Raw genomic sequence first — 19,530 nt, 5'->3', positions numbered from 1 at the left:
GGCAGCCCCGATATAGATAAATATATCAGTATAGGACTAGTAACTGTTTAGGCCTACTAACACGTTACCAAAATGCACTGATTGACAGATCATAACAGTGTGCTGGTCTGAACTAGCTGCGAACCACAGAGCGACCTCGTGAGGAATAATAACCTATTTCGCGAGACCAACGAGTGAGCAATAACGGGAATTCCCCGCCCTTCCACCCAGAGCGAGGCTGTGTCTCTACCACCGGCATTCCCAGTATGCACCGCGGACAGACCAACAAAAAATTGTCCGGTAACTGAAAGGCCTGAGAAAGAGAACTCGAAAGGAGTAGCGGCTAGCTGATTCATTTCAAACGGTGTTAAAACATAGCTAAGATTGCTAACATGTCTGACAACGAGAAACTAGACAACCAGCGACTGAAGAATTTCAAGAACAAGGGTCGCGACTTGGAGGTGAAGTATCTGATTCCGTCGAGGGGTCCCTTTTCATATGCGCTATTTTGGGGCTGCGCTGTGTGACGTCGTTCGTAATTTTCATGGTCTGGAATTTTGCACCCAGACCAAACCAGGCCTTCTCTGATCGTCTATTAGACCAAGGCCTTTCTATCAATCCATCCGACTTTCTGAACCAGAATAAAAGTAATCCACAGCACGTGAAACGTCCCCAGCTAACCGAGCTAGCAAACAACTTCCAGTTCCATCTAAGCTAAACTGGTAGCTAGTCTACAGGCCGTGATAGCAATGGTACACTAACAAACACGCTGTTCTAGCTAGCTATATTTGCTATTCGACAGTCATCTGAAATGTAGTTAGGTAGCTGTCTCAGACAACCCATCCAGTTTGGAGTTGACATACTTAACCACATGTTTTCGATGGGATAATGTGGTTCTCTAAACGAGATTCGTATCCCATTCGAACGACTGCGCTAGTCAGCCACCTCCGTGGTTTGGATTAGCTAACGTTAGCTAGCTAAGTATGTAGTTAGCTAGCCAGCTATAATGTAATGTAGTTAGCTAGCCAACCAATTTACACGCAATTATCAGATGGTATATATCCTTGTAGCCAGTAAGATTTTAAAACTGGTACCTACCGTTGGCTAGCTAACTAATGACCTCAGATAAAAAATTACGCAGTAAAAAAATCAACTATACTAGCTAACTAAGTTGATCTAGCTAACGTTAGCCACCCAACTGAGTTTGTCAATTTAACTTTAGCTTCGTAGTTAGTTGTTCCAAGTGTCAAATGTAATGGTAAATGTTAGCCGCTTACTAGTTGGCAGCTTCTTTAACTAAAAATATTGAATTATGTCTAGTTAGCCAGTACCCGCTGTTGGTAGCTAGCTAGGTTACAAGCTAACCTGCTAGCATAGCTCATCAAAACAATGGCGGAATGTAGCTGGTCAGGGTCCCTTTGCAGGCCTTGGCAGACCCATAACGAAAGTTATAGCCATTGTGAGGTAGACGTTAACACTACATTATACTAATCAGTGTTTTCCCTAGCTTTGGAACACAACGTCGGGGGCTGTGTTTGGTTGGACTCCCAGAGTTGTGAATCCTTCTGGTGGGTGGCGACAGAAAATAAACCTACCACAATATGTAGAGTTCCTAGAGATTATACACATGCCTTTATTGGCAGGAAACGTTTTCTTGGGGGGTGAAGCCCGCTATATTGTGGTAGGGTGATTTTACAGCAGAATGATGCACAACTCGGGGAGTCCAACCAATATACAGGCTCCCGATGTTGTCCCAAAGCTATTTCCCCCCAGACCGTTCCGGACTGGGTGCAAGGGCACCACACAAACACCCAAGGCTTCTTCAACTTAACTACATTTTCAGTTCAAACTAGTGGAAGCTAAATTATTATAGGCAACCGGAACAGATGATAGAGGAACACGTATACTAGCTAGTATTATGTTTAAGCTAGATGAGAAGAAGTGCCTGCCTCTTTTTAAAGATGATGTAATATAGCTAGTCAATGGCAGGGGCATTGTTTGCAGTGTAAACAAGAATATTGCTTGCATAACAACTAACATACATAACTAGGTTATATCGCACCACCACATGATGATAGGAGTGCTGATCATATTTGAGTGATGCACTGTCTGCCACTTCACTGTGGAGTGGGAGTATAAGAAGGAAATGGGTATGGACCTTCTAGACAGAAGGAAGAATTTAACTTCGTACTTTCACTATGTCATCCAATCATGACAAATGGCCAAAGGCCAGTATTTTATGACAGCAAATTACTTAATTTGTCCTTATAAGAAATGTAATGTCTGTCAATCAGGTGCTTGAAAATGGTCCCTCGTATTACCACCCATTATTAACATGAGCCCTTACATACAAAACACCAGTAGTTGAGATCTGTGTTAAGTCAGTCTATGTAAATGAGGTCCGTGTTGTGTGACCTGGTGACTTCAGGCAGTGGTATGGCAGGCTTGTTCTATCACTGTGTCATCAAAGCTGTGGATGAACAATCTGACTCTGAACATCTCTCACAAATTCACATGATGCCGTCATCTCATTTATGTTTTGCGTGTGGATTGTGGAAGTATCAACAAATAATCAGGCATACATACAGTGTATTTGTACTAGGCTAATGTATGGGTTTTCTCCGCTATAGACGATGAGAAGACAGAGGACAGAGGTGGTGGTGGAACTCCGCAAGGTAATTGTTCAACTTCATTCCTTTAATCTTTTTCAGACGAGATACAAATGCATTTCAATCAGGGTATTAAAGATGAGTTTAAAGGGATACTTCGGGATTTTGGCAATGAGGCCCTTTATCTACTTACCCAGAGTCAGATGAACTTGTGGGGACCATTTTTATTTCTGTCCTGTCTGATGGTAGTTTGAAGCCAATGCTAAGTAGTGTTAGCGCAATGATTGGAAGTCTATGGGTATCTGCTAACATCTCAAAGTATCCCTTTTAAATGCTTGTTTAATAGTTGAGCCTGTTGTCATGCTGATGCATGTACGTTAAGACCTCTTTCTTGCCCTGCTCTCTGCAGAACAAAAGGGACGAACACCTGCTGAAGAGGCGAAACGTGCCCCACGAGGACACCTGCGAAGACTCTGATGCTGACGGAGACTTCAGATCGGTACGTTTCTGATTGGCCCTCTGTCGTTTTCCTCTGTGATCCTCCAGAGAGCATGGCTTTCTTTCCTTCCTTGAAGTAATCATTGGTGTGATAGGGATTAACAGGTGATTTAGATATATGGTGAAGACAGAGTTCCTAGAACTTTTTGCTAAAAAGATATCCACATGCAATCCAAAACAAATGGGAGGGGACTTCTTGTTGCAATAAAATATGAACAAAATAGGACTATTAACTGTCCTGTATTTTTATAGTATTTTCTTTTTAGGATTTGTAATGTACAATGTTTGGCCCGTGTTGACATTCCTCTCGGACTGATTAGTGTCTCGAGGCACTACCTGACTAATCACCCTGAGGTGTGGCCACAATGCAAACAAACCATTCCGTTTCCACCATGTTTGACATAGGAAAAATAAATGGTTCCCTTACCAAGTACCTCCTTTTTATCTTACAGCAAAACACTTCTCTTGAAGCAATAGTACAAGTAAGTGCACTTCCAATTTTGAAACATTTCTTAGACATGGATTTGCTTCCACAGTATGTGATTCCCTGTGTGCTGTTGTTGCAGAATGCCACAAGTGATAACCAGGGAGTTCAGCTGAGTGCCGTGCAGGCTGCAAGGTAGGAACTCTCTCCTCCTACACCCTGCTCTGCTGGTTGCCATGGTGATTCACACTCAAACATGGTTCCAAAACCAATCTCTAGAATGTTGTGGCATGTTCTGGAGCATAGCCTTCAAATTATTTCATGGTTTCCTGCGAACATGCTAGACTTAGTTCTGTGGCATTGTCGCTGGTCTTGTGTAATCATTGTGAGATTGCGTTGTCATGCCTGGAGTCAACAGCACCAGTGTTGTGCAACAACTCAGATGTTTACATTTCACATTCCTTTATTTTATGTTTTGCTGTGTCTTAAGTGCAAGTATGTGTGAATAATGGACATTTTCACCCTGCAGGAAGCTGTTGTCTAGTGACCGTAACCCTCCCATAGATGACCTGATCAAGTCAGGCATTCTCCCCATTCTGGTGCACTGTCTGGACAGAGATGACAAGTAAGCAGGGCTTTACTTTGTGTTATAATTGCTCTGTGTGTTTATATAATAGAAGTGGTTGTGACCTAAGCAGTGTTGCAGTGAATGTAATCTAAGCGTCACTCCACTGAGATTGGATCTCTTTGGATGATGATGAAAGTATGTTGCAATGCAAATGTTTTCATAAACAGATGTGAGGATTGTCAGAACCACTGACAGATGGAATAAGAACCCTTTCCATTGCACTCATTTTCCCCCTCTCTCTATCCCTCTCCTCTCTCCACCCTTTCTCTTTCTACCTCCTCCATCTCATTTCACATCTGCCTCTGTCTCCAGTCCATCTCTACAGTTTGAAGCTGCCTGGGCTTTGACCAACATTGCATCAGGAACCTCAGAGCAGACCCAGGCAGTGGTCCAGTCCAGTAAGTACCAGCTTACAATATCAGCACCACCACTGCCACTACATTCTGGGGGCTACGTGGGATTTTCTATCATCATGCCTACCAGATGTTGGATTTGTAGTTTGTGCCCCTGAATGACAGATTATTTGTTGTCTTTGGTGATGGAGTTAGCTATTAAATATTAATTACAGCATTTCTTCTCCTGCAGATGCTGTGCCACTGTTCCTGAGGCTGCTGCAGTCTCCTCACCAGAATGTGTGTGAGCAGGCGGTCTGGGCCCTGGGAAACATCATAGGTGAGTCTGGATCCTTCTCTGTGTGTCTGGGACCCTCTAACAATAGCGGCTGATTGTGGGAATGGCTCAGGGATTCTCTGTTTGTCTCAAGGCATCATCGGTGAGAGTTTCACAAACAATCTCTGTTCCTAGGTGACGGCCCCCAGTGCAGGGACTATGTGATCAGTCTGGGCGTGGTGAAGCCCCTGCTCTCCTTCATCAGCCCCTCTATCCCCATCACCTTCCTCCGTAACGTCACCTGGGTCATGGTCAACCTCTGCCGCCACAAGGACCCACCGCCACCCATGGAGACCATCCAGGAGGTAAAAACTTTCTCATCCTTCAGTCTCTTGACTGTTGATCAACTCATGATGATTATTTGTTTTTAGTTGTTGCCTTACATTTCTTTATATAATGAATTACGCTATATAAGTTGAATGAATAAAGTTGTGTAATTATTAAAGGTAGACTCAGCAATATGCTGAGAAATTTATGAAACGAGATGAACGAGATTATGCTCTAAAAATAGCCCTAAGATCCAAATTAGAGCATTACAGACGTAGGTTTACCATGTTGAGAAATAAGGTGATGAAAGAAATCAGACAGGCCAAGGCAAACTTTTTTTATTAACATAATTGGTGAACCAAGGGGAAATTCTTAACTGATCTGGGAGAATCTAAAAAGGTTAACGGAAAAACCATAGTAACACTGCAAAAAGACTAGAAATCATGGTGAATAACAATCTAACACAGGATGCAGTCGACATAGCAATAACCTTCAATTCCTACTTTGACTCTGTCAGGGTACTGACACAGAACCTCTCCACTGGTTTCTTGGGCTCAGTGCTAGTGAATGACGCTCAACCTGCCTTCATCATAAGGGAGGTTACTGAGTCAAAGGTGAACAAGGTGATTAGCTCACTAAAGAACTCTAAAGCCAAAGATGTGTTTGGGCTGGACTCTACCTTTCTTAAAAACTACAAAGAGTCACTCATTGGCCCCATTACTGAGGTCACCAACACATCTATTGGTCTCGGGTGTTTCCAAGGGTATGAAAGTCGGCCATAATAACCGCCATCTTTAAATCGGGTGACCCTGCTGACGTGAGTAAATACAGGCCCATTAGTATACTACCTGTGCTGTCAAAGTGTGTAGCAGAACAACTGATTGCCCACCTCAACAACAGCCCCTTCACATTACACTCTTTGCAGTTTGGCTTCAGAGCAAAACACTCCACAGAAAAGGCCAACTGCTTTCTTCTGGAAAATGTGAAGTCCAAGATGGACAAAGGGGGCGTTGTTGGGGCTGTGTTTCTGGACCTAAGGAAGGCTTTTGATATGGTTAACCATGAGATTCTCATCACCAAATTATCCAAGTTCAACTTTCCCCCCGATGCCTTGAGATGGATGGAATCATACCTTGAAGGCAGAACTCGGTGTGTCAGAGTGAGCAATGAGCTGTCGCCCACTCTTAGCTATGATGTGGGTGTGCCGCAAGGGTCAATACTGGGGCACCTCCTGTTCAGCCTGTACATTAATGATCTGCCTTCTGTCTGTACTGGGTCTGAAGTTCAAATGTATGCAGATGATACAGTGAAATATGTGCATGCAAAGAGCAAACAACAAGCTGCACAAGAACTCACTATTGTAATGGTCCAGGTTACAAAGTGGCTCAGTGCCTCGTGTTTGCATCTCAATGTGAATAACAACTGTTTGCATGTTCTTCACAAAGAGGGCAACAGATGCTACTGAGCCAGAGGTCTATGTGTCAGGGGAGAAGCTCCAGGTGGTATCTGATTTTAAGTACCTTGGCATCATACTTGATTCCAACCTTGCTTTTAAAAAGCATGTGAAAAAGGTAATTCAAATAACCAAATTCAACCTAGCTCATTTCCGATTTATACGAAATTGTTTGACTACAGAGGGAGCAAAACTGTACTTCAAATCTATGATACTCTCCCACTTAACATACTGCTTGACTAGTTGGACCCAAGCTTGCTGTACAACATTAAAACCTATTCAGTCTGTCTACAAACAGGCTCTCAAAGTGCTTGATAAGAAGCCCAATAGCCATCACTGTTACATCCTCAGAAAGCATGAGCTCCTGCGTTGGGAAAATCTTGCAATACACCGACGCATGTCTTGTATTCAAGATCCTAAATGGCCTGGCTCCCCCTCCACTCAGTATTTATGTTAAACAGAAAACCCAAACATATGGCAGCAGATCCACAAGGTCTGCCATGAGAGGTGACTGTATAGTTAAGGAAGGAAAAGGATTTAGCTTTTCCCTTAAGGAAAAGCACCTTTAGTAAATCCGCTTTCTCGGTGAGAGCTTCCCATGTCTGGAATACACTGCCATCAGATAGACAACTGCACCACCTATCACACTTACACAAAATGCATGAAGACATGGCTAAAGGTCAATCAGATTTGTGATCATAATCCCTAGCTGTGTATTGCCGCTTTCCATGTTGTCTGTTGTCTGTAGCTCGTGAGGTGTGGAAACACTTTGTTGCTTTTATGAATTTTGTCTTGCTGCTTTTTTGTTTGTCTTGCTTCTTTTTTTTTTTGTCTGTATGCTATGTCTTGCTTGTCCTATGTTGCTCTGTGTGTGCTCACTGCTCAATGATGGTCTGTATTGTAATTGTTTTTAATAACCTGCTCAGGGACTGTGGTTGAATTAGCCGGCTGGCTAAAACCGGCACTTTTACTGAAACGTTGATTAATGTGCACTGTCCCTGTAAAAAATAAAATTACCTCAAACTCCGATGCAGAAAGTAAACAGCATAGTGGGTCAATTTCCGCAACAACTCAGCTCGACTTTTTCATATTTTAACGGACACCCCCCACCAAATGGCTGTTTAAACATAAATATTGTTCATTTGACACATCTCCAGTGGGAATATCCTATTCCTGTCATTTTGTTGGCATCTCTCTCACCAACTCTCTTGCTCTCTCCCTCTTTTATCTCTCAGATTCTTCCAGCTCTCTGTGTGCTGATCCACCACACTGATGTTAATGTGAGTTCCTCAATCGCTGATTTTATTCAGAAAGACAACCCGATTTAGTAAAAGTTTACGTTGATTTCCCCCTTTTTAATAACCACAAGCAGATATTAATGCATGATGTGTATGTTGATGAATTAGTGAATGTTTTGTTTTTGGACATGTGACCTTGTGTGTTGACCCCTGCAGATCCTGGTGGACACGGTGTGGGCTCTGTCCTACCTGACAGACGCGGGCAACGAGCAGATTCAGATGGTCATCGACTCAGGCATTGTGCCCAACCTGGTGCCCCTGCTTAGCCACCAGGAGGTCAAAGTCCAGGTACGGAGACACAGAGATGCCCGTGGAGAAACAGATCTAGGATCAGCTTAGCCCCCCCCCCAAGTCTCATCTTCAACGAGAACTGTCCGTAGATCACCGTCTAGGATCAGCTCCATTCAACTCAGTGGGGCTCAGGAAGACAGACACCAACCAAATGGAATGGTTGCTTTTGTAAGGAATAAGCCGTGCCAGACCATAGCTGTGTTTGCAGATGTGATTGAATCAGATAGGTGTGTAAGCAATATGGTGGTGACTTCTCTATGCTCATTAGAAGGATAGGTAGAGCCATCACCACATCAGTTACCTTCAGGTCTGCAAACACTGAAGGGGGCGGGGCAGGGGGGTGTTTTCAGTCAGCTACTTGGAGACCTGTGCACTGCGGTGGTTAGATTATGTTAGGGTTTGGAGAAGAGCTCTTGTCCTGAGCTGCAGTGTTTTGATCTGAGATGGGTTCCTGTCTGGCTAGGTGGGTCCGTTGGGCGTCTGTAAGTCAGTTACTAGGGTGCTTTATGAGTAGTGAGTGACCCTAGGGTGGCAACACATATATTCTAAGTGATTTCAATGGGTCTTACTCCATTCTGATTCTTTTATACTGTTCAATTCAACATAATTTCAGCATTTTCTGTGTTCCCTGCACTCATAATTTCCACGCTGCCAAGTAGGGCTGCACAATATGGGCAAACAATCTAGACCTTATTTTTAACCCAATGTTGCAGTTGTGATTTGACTTTCGATTTTAGAGAAACAAGTTGGAATCATGGAAATTAGAATGTTAATAGTGGGCACTTTAAATACAGTATTTGACGTGACATCGAATTAAATTGCCAGGGATGAGTTATTATGACAGGGTAGGAACCAAAGTGTTTTGTTTCCTAGGGGACCCTATAATCTTTAGCTGTGTTGAATGTTTCGCTTAGCGTCTTCATGCTTTGCGTATTCCTTCTTGATTTAGAAGATACTGTTGCACAAACATGACGATTTAGGTCTACTCGGTCACTGGTAATATCAGGCTGTATAGCTAATTACGTTTGCTCTGACTCAGCTTTTTGGAAAACGGCGCCAATTGGGATGACTCAAATAGCGAAGTAAACTATAACAATGGACGTTAAACACGGCATATCACATTAAACAAACAAAAACATTAAAATATCGTAAAAACCCAAACCAGTCCGTGCATCAATACCAGTATATTGTAAAATGCGGTATACCGCCCAGTCCTAGCTGACCCTAGAGATCCTACTGCTCAGGACTTGAATGGGTCTTACTCCTGGCCCTGATGCCTTGTCTGGTGGTTACTGTGCTGATATTCATACTCAAACATTCTTTGGGTGGCGGTTAGTTTGCTTACTTTAGTTAGTTGCATGAATGTTTGTTGATGCTTGGCGTTGTTTCTATTGACTGCTATGTGGAACTTGATTGTGTGTTTCTCTCTAGACTGCTGCACTGCGGGCGGTGGGCAACATAGTGACTGGAACAGATGAACAGACCCAGGTGGTGCTCAACTGTGACGCCCTGGGACACTTCCCGTCTCTCCTTACACACCCCAAGGAGAAGATCAATAAGGTAACAAACACACCATAATACATACACTCTGCACCACTTCACCTTGTCACAGCACAGCAGCTGTGTCAGTGTGACTGATCATGCTAGAAGTGATGAAATCAGAGACATGGTGCTAGTGTGAATGCTATATGAATGACAGTGAATGGAGATATAACTATTAGTTAGGTACTCGCATCATGGAAGAGCCGGATCAAGGAGACTTCAAGAAGCTGATGGAAATTGCAGTTTGAGTAGATTTTGGGGTGGTCTGGGACGGTGGGTAGAGTGTGAGATGTGAGTGCGTTTGTGTGTGTGTGTAGTATTTGTGGGTGAAGGGTAGTGGGCGCAGAAGACCCATGGGTCTCTGCTGATATCGGAGTGCATCTGAGGCCTGTCACTCAAACAGAGGCCCCTCCCTCAGTGACTGAGCCAATGATTAGGGCCTCACGACCGCCCCTACCCTGTCCCCAGCACCCCATCTCGACCAGGGGCCACAGCTCTGAGCAGGCCCCTGGAGTCTGATCTAGCTCAGTCCACACACCTTTGAATTCCACGTGTGAACTCATCCCCATTTCTGCAGTCCTCCTGACACGCATGCATACACTCTTGCGCACACTGACTGCTTATTCAGTCTCTGTAAGCCCTGCCTCTCGTACACTACACTTGTGTGAGAGTAGTCACACTGGAGTAGTGAGTAGAAGGAGTAGTCACACTGAGTGCTGCTGTTTCTTCTACCATCCTGCAGGAGGCAGTGTGGTTCCTGTCCAACATCACAGCAGGCAACCAGCAGCAGGTGCAGGCTGTCATTGATGCCAACCTGGTACCCATGATCATCCACCTTCTGGACAAGGTCTGTTTTATCACTTTCACTGCTTCATTCATCTCTTCATCAGAGTTTTCTCTCGCACAAAATGAAGCAGTGATGAGTGTCATATTGGGGAAATATTCATTCAAATGTTTTTGCAGGGAGACTTTGGAACACAGAAAGAAGCAGCCTGGGCCATCAGCAATCTGACAATTAGCGGGAGGAAGGACCAGGTGAGCTCAACTGAGGCCTACCCACTTTAACACATACACCTCACCTGACATTCATACACTCAAATAATAATATATAATGTATTTTGTAAAGCCCCAAGCTGACCCTTCTCCTCTGTTCCTGTAGGTGGCGTACCTGATCCAGCAGCAAGTGGTCCCTCCCTTCTGTAACCTGCTGACAGTGAAGGATGCTCAGGTGGTGCAGGTGGTCCTGGACGGCCTCAGCAACATCCTCAAGATGGCTGACGACGAGGCCGAGACCATCGCCAACCTCATCGAGGAGTGTGGAGGTCAGAGCCCAGCCCACTCAGTTACCCCTCAAGCGTCTTTGTTCCTTCCTACTGTTTATGTTGAAGTATAGTGTTTGTATCTCAGTGGCTGTGTAGATTTGACTGCTTGAACCATCTCTCTTCCCTGCCCCTCAGGTCTGGAGAAGGTGGAGCAGCTCCAGAATCATGAGAATGAAGACATCTATAAACTGGCCTATGAAATTATTGATCAGTTCTTCTCATCTGATGATGTAAGTCAGAGCTCTAATATGGCCATGTCTTGGTTGGGGAAGGTACTGCATACTACATTGTGGGGGATGTCTTATTGGTATGGATTGAGTTATTGTCTCATGTTCAGATTGATGAAGACTCCAGCCTGGTTCCGGAGGCGATCCAGGGGGGAACATACGGCTTCAATTCCTCCACCAACGTGCCAACAGAGGGGTTCCAGTTCTAGAAGGCATCTCGGGAGTCTGGAGTTTTGTTTGCGATGCAGCACTCTGTTCAACATAAAACAAATTAGGAGAGAAAGAGAGCGAAAGTGTGAGAGAGAAATTAGATCCATTGTGCTTGGCTCGTGGGATCCGTGGCTGCATCTTATCTGAGAGAAAATGTGTTGATTTCGTTTGGCATTCCAGGGGAACCAGCCCAAATGAAGTTTGAGATGGCGAGTGGGTGTGAGTGAGTGGCTACATGTTGCAAAAAACAAACATCTACATCGAATGCGTTGAGACACGCCGAGTAACTTCCATGTTATTGGAGCGGTCGAAAAAAAACGGAAAACTACTACAATGACGACAAAAACGCGATGTTAGCCCGGGGAGAATAAAATACTTCAAAATCAAGACATTGAGGCAACAAACACAAAAGGAAAACCAACAAAACAAGCGTAAGATGAACCATATGACAATTCTGCGGTCCTCCGACCGGAGGGGGCGCCACCTCCTGTGCGCCCATCCCCCAATCGGCCACGCCATCAGACGTGTGTGTGAATGGACCCATTGTGTATGAATGTCTGGACTCAGTGCTGAGGAGCCAGGTTCATCTCCTCCAACCAGAGGCCCTCGATGGGGCATCCCCCCCTCCCCCCGCGGCGGTGGGCAGGGCTCGAGTCCAGCGGGCGTGTGCAAGAGAATGGACGAGTGCCGTGTGTGCGTGTCTGGAGTGTGCAAGAAGACTGGATGTGAACGCATGCAGAGAGAAACAAAATACATACAACATAAGAGTAACAAAACCGAGAAGCGCAAACGAAGGAAAATACGAGAAGAAATTCTGCCTTCTTATGAGGCAGATACAAATCCCTGAAAGGAAGAACTTTGAAAATGAAACATGTAATCACAAGGGTTTTGTTGTTTTTAATTTGTATTAATTGACACTGGACAACGCGAGGTGGAGCAGCTGGTGCATTTGTAGTAAGATGCATTTGGTGGCTTTTCTTTTTGCATCCAGTGTGTACAATTTTTATTTTCTGCTTTTACTTTCATTGCTTATGTGAGGTGATTAATAAGGATCATAATTCCACCTCCCCACATTAACCATACCTTTGCACCAGATCTGGGTTTGATGCTGTGAAATTCTGACATCATCATTATTGTCCCCTAGCATGATTTAATGTTTTTTCTTTGTCTTGAAGCGAAAATCACTGCTTTTGCGGTATTGTTGCCATAGCTTTGACTTATCACAAGGGGAAATTAAAAATTGCCATTTTATGTAACTTTGATTCATAACCTTTGCATGTACTAAGCTATAGCACAGTTCATTTGAGGGGTTTTTAGTTTCTTTAGGCTGTGTACAGTTTTTTTTTTTTTTTTGTAAACTGCTGTTTAAATGTTACCTGTCTCCCCCTACTGACTTAAGTTTCTGATTTGAAGATAAATCTGAACAGTTTTGCACATGTACTGCAGAGTGAGAGGCCTGAAGTCGTTCAAAAGGTGTGATTACTCATCAGACCTGCTAACACCTTCAACAATATGCATCATCCAACCACAAGCTTTGTTTTATATTCAGTAGTAGCCATAATCAACTTACGTTGAGACATTTTTAGGTAATTTGGAGGAAAACATTTTTTTTTTAATATGGGTAATAATTATTCTGCCTGAGGCACCCCTGAATTGGGGAAAGGTAAGTATCGGTGATTGGACCCCCTCACCTCGACAGGGTGGCTCAATGATAAATGTTGAGCCTTATTCCTTGACCGAAGAGAACTCATGAACAAGTTTGCTGTACTTCCCAACCCCTTGCTCCTGCCCCGTTTTCCATTTAGGTGCCCAATTTCCCCCCCATTTTTCTTTGTGTTAATTTTAAAAAAGACTGTAGAAATTGATTACACTTTGTGGTCATAACCTTCTGTTGAACATAGTTTTTTTTTTTTCAGCATTCCTTGTTAGCAAATATGTGATTTCAAAAAAATAAAAATGAAATGGTGGTTAACCTGTTGAGTTGGATCTACAGGCTAGATTGTCTTCAAGAAAATAAATAGTGAAACCCACAGGTATGGTCTGTTTTTCTTGTCTTTTAATGGTTCATGTATACTCTAGTAGGCTTATGCCTGTTGCCTCTGCAGTTTCATTGAGGATGTTCTGTCATTTGCAGCATTTAATTCTTTTGATGCTCTGCTATGGTGAAAGAAGTATTGCTTTGATAAGGACTTTAAAAATATATATATAATACAAACACCAAACAATGACGACCTACATCTCATCTGCCCAGACCCGCATGCTCACGCCCCCATCCCTTTTTGTCTCCAAGCTGAGTGATGAGAAGAGAATCGTCCATCCATTGGGTATCTCGCAACACCCCCATCGTCAGTTACTTTGTAACAGTGTACTTTATTTAAATTTGAGGCACATGATAGGAAAAAGGCTGTAAATCGCATGCGCACTGGGATACTATAGTCCGGGACCAGACCGAGGACAGGACGCGAGCAAGAGGAGGGTCTTCGGAGTATTTTCGAAGTCCGGGCATCGGTGAGCGTTTTGAAAATAAAACACATACTGTACTTTGAAATTAAAAAGCTAGGTTTTATCAATCGTGTCTATCATAAAGTTAGCAACAGTGAGTTTTTGATTTAGAAATAACAAGCGAAGTAGCCTTGCTGAAATGCAGCCCGACTAACCTGGTATCACGGTTGTTTTCTTTCAAACGTAAACACTTCCGGCAGCATTTTTACAGTGTCTTCGGGCTTTAAAAAAAAAAAGATATTATTCATGGAAGAATAGAGTGTGCCCGAAGTCCATGTTATAGGCTATGTCTATTGTTGTACATTGTCAACAGTGCCGCACAAACAGGAAGGTAAAAAAACGCGTGTTGCCTAAATTGTGATAAATCCAAATTAATCTCCAAACACCTTTTAGGCGAAGTATCATTCCGGACAGACAGCTGTCATTATCACGTTATTTCAGCAAGAACTCCGGTGTTTGGGAGGATCACGTGAGCATCTACCTGTCTGCAATCAAACCTGAGGTGCCGGGTCTTGTACAGTTACAGTTTAGTGCAGCCTGCCACCAAAATGAGTGGGCTCTTGCAAGCCCCCACATTATCAATGTAATACATTACTAGTAGTCTTGACCTCTGGTAGGTGGAGCTGCTAGTGTTTCCAATACTTATGTTACATTTCAGGCAATTTCACTACACTAGCCAAACCGACTGCATTATACTGTAGTTGGGCAACCTGTCCCAGGAAAACCACTCTAGTCATTATGTAACATAGGCGGTTGCTTACGGCCCTCAGCCGCTTTTTTTTAGGACCTGTCTGGTTGGCAATTTACAGTTGAGAGTTAGAATAGTAGAATACACAAGGTACATGTTCGAAATGTGGTTTTGAATCCGCAGTTTAATTGTTTTGTCAGTCATTCAATAAGCCAGACAGCTAACAATTTTTAGATTGGTAAATTAGCCTAGCCAGTAATCTAAACTTGTAATAATCATGGCCGAATATTGACCTGGCACACAGGGCACATGCCCAGGGGCCCTGACCTGCAGGGGGCCCCCATTGATTTAGCTCGTCACTCTCACTCCGATATCATGGCATATGTTATGGAAAAATGTGTAGAATTGCAGGAAATTGCTTAAAACTGCAAAAATATCTCTGCCCCACTGCAAACCGAATAGAATTGCATGACATTTGTGAGATAATTGGTCAGTTTTCTCTCAGCCCCAATGGCAAAATGTGTAGAATTGCAGGAAATTAACAACATTTAAATGTTTCTCTGCTATAAATAGGGGAGGACACTTATTTTTTCCCACTTGATCAGGGCCTCCCAACAAAATCTTGCTTAGGACCCCCAAAAGGCTAGAGCCGGCCCTGTATATAGCACTATTACACTAACCATATTACATCACCATTTGAATGAATTATTGTTCTGAAACAATTCTCATGTGGCTCTCAATGTTGTTCATCTCAGTCAACCAGCGTTATTCATTATGTGTGATGTATGCAGCAGAGCAATGTGCAAGTGGCAATAATTGTAGTGCCCTACAAACCTATACATGTGTTAGACTGAGACAGTAGAAACTGCTGATCATCCTGTCAGACTGAAATAGCTTCTAGCGGTGAGGTGGGAGTCATTCGGTGTAAAGTCGTAATCCGCTGCTGTCCAGGTTTGGAGGTACTGTTTTGGCACTCTTGTGTAAATATGCTAGAAGGCCACAGAAGTATCGACCACTAAACTTTGCAGGTTGTCAGGAAGTGACTCCACCCGTATGTAACTGTTGATGAATCATTATGATGAACTTAATACTCATCACCAGCAATTAGATTGCAAATATTAAGCCAAGTGGGTTTGGAGTCTTTGTCAGGACACTCAAGTGTTTTCCTCTCTTCCAATTACAGGCTAAACGATGCATTAAATGACAAGGGCAGCAACAAGCCAGGTACACAGAGCCTCAATGTCCCATCACCCCACCATGGATAACCTAGAAGAGGACCTGACATGTTCTGTGTGCTATTCCCTCTTTGCTGATCCTCGGGTCCTGCCCTGCTCCCACACCTTCTGTAAGTCCTGCTTGGACAACGTACTCCAAGTCTCTGCCGTCTATTCAATCTGGCGTCCGCTGCGGCTCCCACTCAAGTGCCCCAACTGCCGCAGTGTGGTAGAGCTCCCGCCAACAGGTGTTGATGCATTGCCCATAAATGTCTCCCTCCGCGCCATCATTGAGAAGGTAACCATTTGTTTAATACTTTTTGATCTTAGGGGACATTCACAATCGGGGCACATCTTAATAGGGTACAGTATAATGAAGGGGTATATCATTTATTTTAATTCCATCGTTACCTGTCAGTTCCAGAAGGACAGCCAACCACAGCCCCCCTCCTGCCCTGAGCACCACCGACAGCCCCTCAACATCTACTGTGTCCAGGACCGCCAGCTCATCTGTGGCTTCTGCCTAACAGTGGGCCAGCACCAGGGACACCCCATCGATGACCTACAGGCAGCCTTCATCAGGGAAAGGCAGGCACCCGCTCAGCTACTGGGGAGGCTCTCAGACCACCGCTGGGCAGAGGTGATTTGTCAGTAATAATGGATTTAATGCTTTTGAGCAAATTACCATTTATGGGTAGGTAACCTAAAGTGTTATTTCCTGAAGGTGTGTGAGCTGGGGGAGCAGTTGGAGCAGGAGAAGGCCAGCTGCGAGGGCCTAGTGATGCAGGACCGGCAGGCCGTGGAACAGTACTTCCAGGGGCTGGAGCTGGTGCTTGCCAGGAAGAAAGAGGCATTCATGGGGGCCCTGGACACCGCAAGCATGGAGGTGTCGCTGGCCTACAATCCACTCATCCAGAGGCTGAAGGAGATGCAGGTAAGTATAGCCTGGGGTTGGGTGTTGTCATGACATCACTTCCTCACCTTTGATATTTTATTATGGTGCCACCCTTCCCCACAGGAGGAGCAGCTGGACTTGTTGTCTCTGGGCTCAGCTGTGGAGGATGAAGACTCCCCCCTGGTGTTCCTGGAGAAGGTGTATCTGTTCCGGGAGAGGGTGGAGGCACTGGTAAATGCCACCCTGCCCGAAGTCACATCCCTCGCTATCACCCCCCGTGCTGCTGAGTACCTGGAGCAGCACTGGGTGGGGGTGACCATCGGAGGGCTGGAGGAAGGGCCGGTGCCTCGGGTCTGCTGCTGTGCCAAGCCCACCATTCTGGAGATGGTTCTTAGGACAGAGACAGGGAGTCAACCTGGAGGCTGGGTCCATGATCTGTGGCAGCAGCTCCATCCCACTCCCCCAGTGGTGCTCCTGGGGATGCTGCTGCTCCTTGTGGCAGTGTGGGTGAATCCTGTTGGCGGAGCATCTCTGGGATTCTCCTTGCTGTCCCAGCTCAGTCAGATGGTGCACGGCCTGAGTAGCGAACTGACCACCTCACTATGGGAGAAAACAGGCTTCCTGTATGCACAGACAGGGGAGGTGGTGTGGAGGTACAGCTCTGCCCTCTCCACACTGGGGGAGAACACCTACCAGCAGCTGGCATCCCTCTACAAGACCCTCAGCTCCTGACTCTTCACTTCGGAAAGGACCCCAGCTCCTTGTGACATAAGGTCTTAATGTCACCTGTTACACTCCTTTGGTTGGGAATTGACACCAACTGTGCCTAGCGATTGGAACTTTCCTGATGCAGCAGGATACAGTTGACAGAAAACACAGGCGTTACTTCTGGGACTAACCCTGACCCCAGCTAAAGCTTATCACAGGAAGATACTGCCTCATGTACCAGAAAATGAAAAACCATGATATGCATTCAGAAGATTGAAAAGTTATTTAAATTGGTACTGGTCCCCCATGGGAATTGAATCCACAACCCTGGCATTGCAAGTGTCATGTTCTACCAACTAAGCCAGACAGGTTTATATACACTGCTCAAACAAATAAAGGGAACACTTAAACAACACAATGTAACTCCAAGTCAATCACACCTCTGTGAAATCAAACTCTCCACTTAGGAAGCAGTACTGATTGACAATACATTTCACATGATGTTGTGCAAATGGAATAGACAACAGGTGGAAATTATAGGCAATTAGCAAGACACCCCCAATAAAGGAGTGGTTCTGCAGGTGGGGACCACAGACCACTTCTCAGTTCCTGCTTCCTGGCTGATGTTTTGGTCACTTTTGAATATTGGCGGTAGCATGAGATGGAGTCTACAACCCACACAAGTGGCTCAGGAAGTGCAGCTTATCCAGGATGGCACATCAATGCAAGATGTGGCAAGGTTTGCTGTGTCTGTCAGCGTAGTGTCCAGAGCATGAAGGCGCTACCAGGAGACAGCCCAACACCGTGCAGGACGTTTGGCATTTGCCAGAGAAGATTGGCAAATTCGCCACTGGCGCCCTGTGCTCTTCAGATGAAAGCAGGTTCACACTGAGCACGTGACAGTCTGGAGACGCCTTGGAGAATATTCTGCTGCCTGCAACATCCTCCAGCATGACCGGTTTGGCGGTGGGTCAGTCATGGTGTGGGGTGGCATTTCTTTGTGGGGCCGCACAGCCCTCCATGTGCTCGCCAGAGGTAGCCTGACTACTATTAGGTACAGAGATGAGATCCTCAGACCCCTCGTGAGACCATATGCTGGTGCGGTTGGCCCTGGGTTCCTCCTAATGCAAGACAATGCTAGACCTCATGTGGCTGGAGTGTCAGCAGTTCCTGCAAGGGGAAGGCATTGATGCTATGGACTGGCCCGCCCGTTCCCCAGACCTGAATCCAATTGAGCACAACTAGGACATCATATCTCGCTCCATCCACCAGACTGTCCAAGAGTTGGCGGATGCTTTAGTCCAGGTCTGGGAGGAGATCCCTCAGGGGACCAGCCGCCACCTCATCAGGAGCATGCCCAGGCGTTGTAGGGAAGTCATACAGGCACGTGGAGGCCACACACACACTACTGAGGCTCATTTTGACTTGTTTTAAGGACATTACAGGCTGATCCAACTTTGATGTAGTGTGGTTTTCCACTTTTAATTTTGTTTGCGACTCCAAATCCAGTCCTCCATGTGTTGATCAGTGTGATTTTGCAACACATTCAACTATGTAAAGAAAAGTATTTAATAAGAATATTTAATTCATTCAGATCTAGGATGTTATTTTAGTTCCCTTTATTTTTTTGAGCAGTGTATAACCACGAGCCTTAATACTTAAGTCAATATGCCTTAACAAATGTAACATTTTCATAACCTTATGCACAGCTTTTTCAAGACATTCTATAGCTCTACATGAAGTTTACTGTAATAAATACTACAGGACTTACATTTTACTCCAGCTATTTAACCTTCACCAGAATATCCTTCTGTTAAATCAAGTACTGATTTTCTGTAAGTAAACTACAATAATCGTGATACGTCAGAATTAAATAAAAATGGAAGGACGGGATGAGTGGATTGAGTGTTGCTCCAGAGATACCAATTGTAGTGCATTAGCGCTTGTGAGGAAGTGGTTCAGTAGGTTCGTTGCATAACCAGTGCTTGCAAGAATTGTCAATGAGGCGTGAAATTCATATAATTTCTGTCTCAGCTCCTCGCTGTTGACCATATAGCCAGTCTTCATGTTTTCAAGATGGAAGACCTATAGCTCATTGTGATAGTA

At 44.7% G+C, this 19,530-nt stretch overlaps 2 protein-coding genes across 2 annotated transcripts; both read left to right on the top strand.

Moving 5' to 3' along the window:
- The first annotated feature begins 229 nt into the window (after nt 1-229).
- Nucleotides 230-11,554, top strand: LOC135552808 (importin subunit alpha-3-like). The gene is made up of 17 exons (XM_064984674.1): nt 230-440; nt 2,610-2,654; nt 2,998-3,087; nt 3,539-3,568; nt 3,653-3,705; nt 4,040-4,135; nt 4,451-4,536; nt 4,724-4,810; nt 4,943-5,112; nt 7,763-7,807; nt 7,982-8,113; nt 9,548-9,676; nt 10,401-10,505; nt 10,622-10,693; nt 10,818-10,980; nt 11,116-11,210; nt 11,318-11,554. The coding sequence occupies exons 1-17, from the start codon at nt 372-374 to the stop codon at nt 11,414-11,416; spliced, it is 1,566 nt and encodes a 521-aa protein (XP_064840746.1). The 5' UTR covers nt 230-371; the 3' UTR covers nt 11,417-11,554.
- A 2,295-nt stretch (nt 11,555-13,849) lies between these two features.
- On the top strand, nt 13,850-19,317 carry trim59 (tripartite motif containing 59). Its single transcript, XM_064984673.1, has 5 exons — nt 13,850-13,925; nt 15,791-16,119; nt 16,240-16,461; nt 16,546-16,755; nt 16,840-19,317. The coding sequence occupies exons 2-5, from the start codon at nt 15,808-15,810 to the stop codon at nt 17,446-17,448; spliced, it is 1,353 nt and encodes a 450-aa protein (XP_064840745.1). The 5' UTR covers nt 13,850-13,925; nt 15,791-15,807; the 3' UTR covers nt 17,449-19,317.
- The last annotated feature ends 213 nt before the right edge of the window (nt 19,318-19,530 follow it).

Source organism: Oncorhynchus masou, chromosome 13 (genome assembly GCF_036934945.1).
Source record: "Oncorhynchus masou masou isolate Uvic2021 chromosome 13, UVic_Omas_1.1, whole genome shotgun sequence".
NCBI classification, from domain to species: domain Eukaryota; kingdom Metazoa; phylum Chordata; class Actinopteri; order Salmoniformes; family Salmonidae; genus Oncorhynchus; species Oncorhynchus masou.
This window is presented reverse-complemented; position numbering and strand designations above follow the sequence as displayed.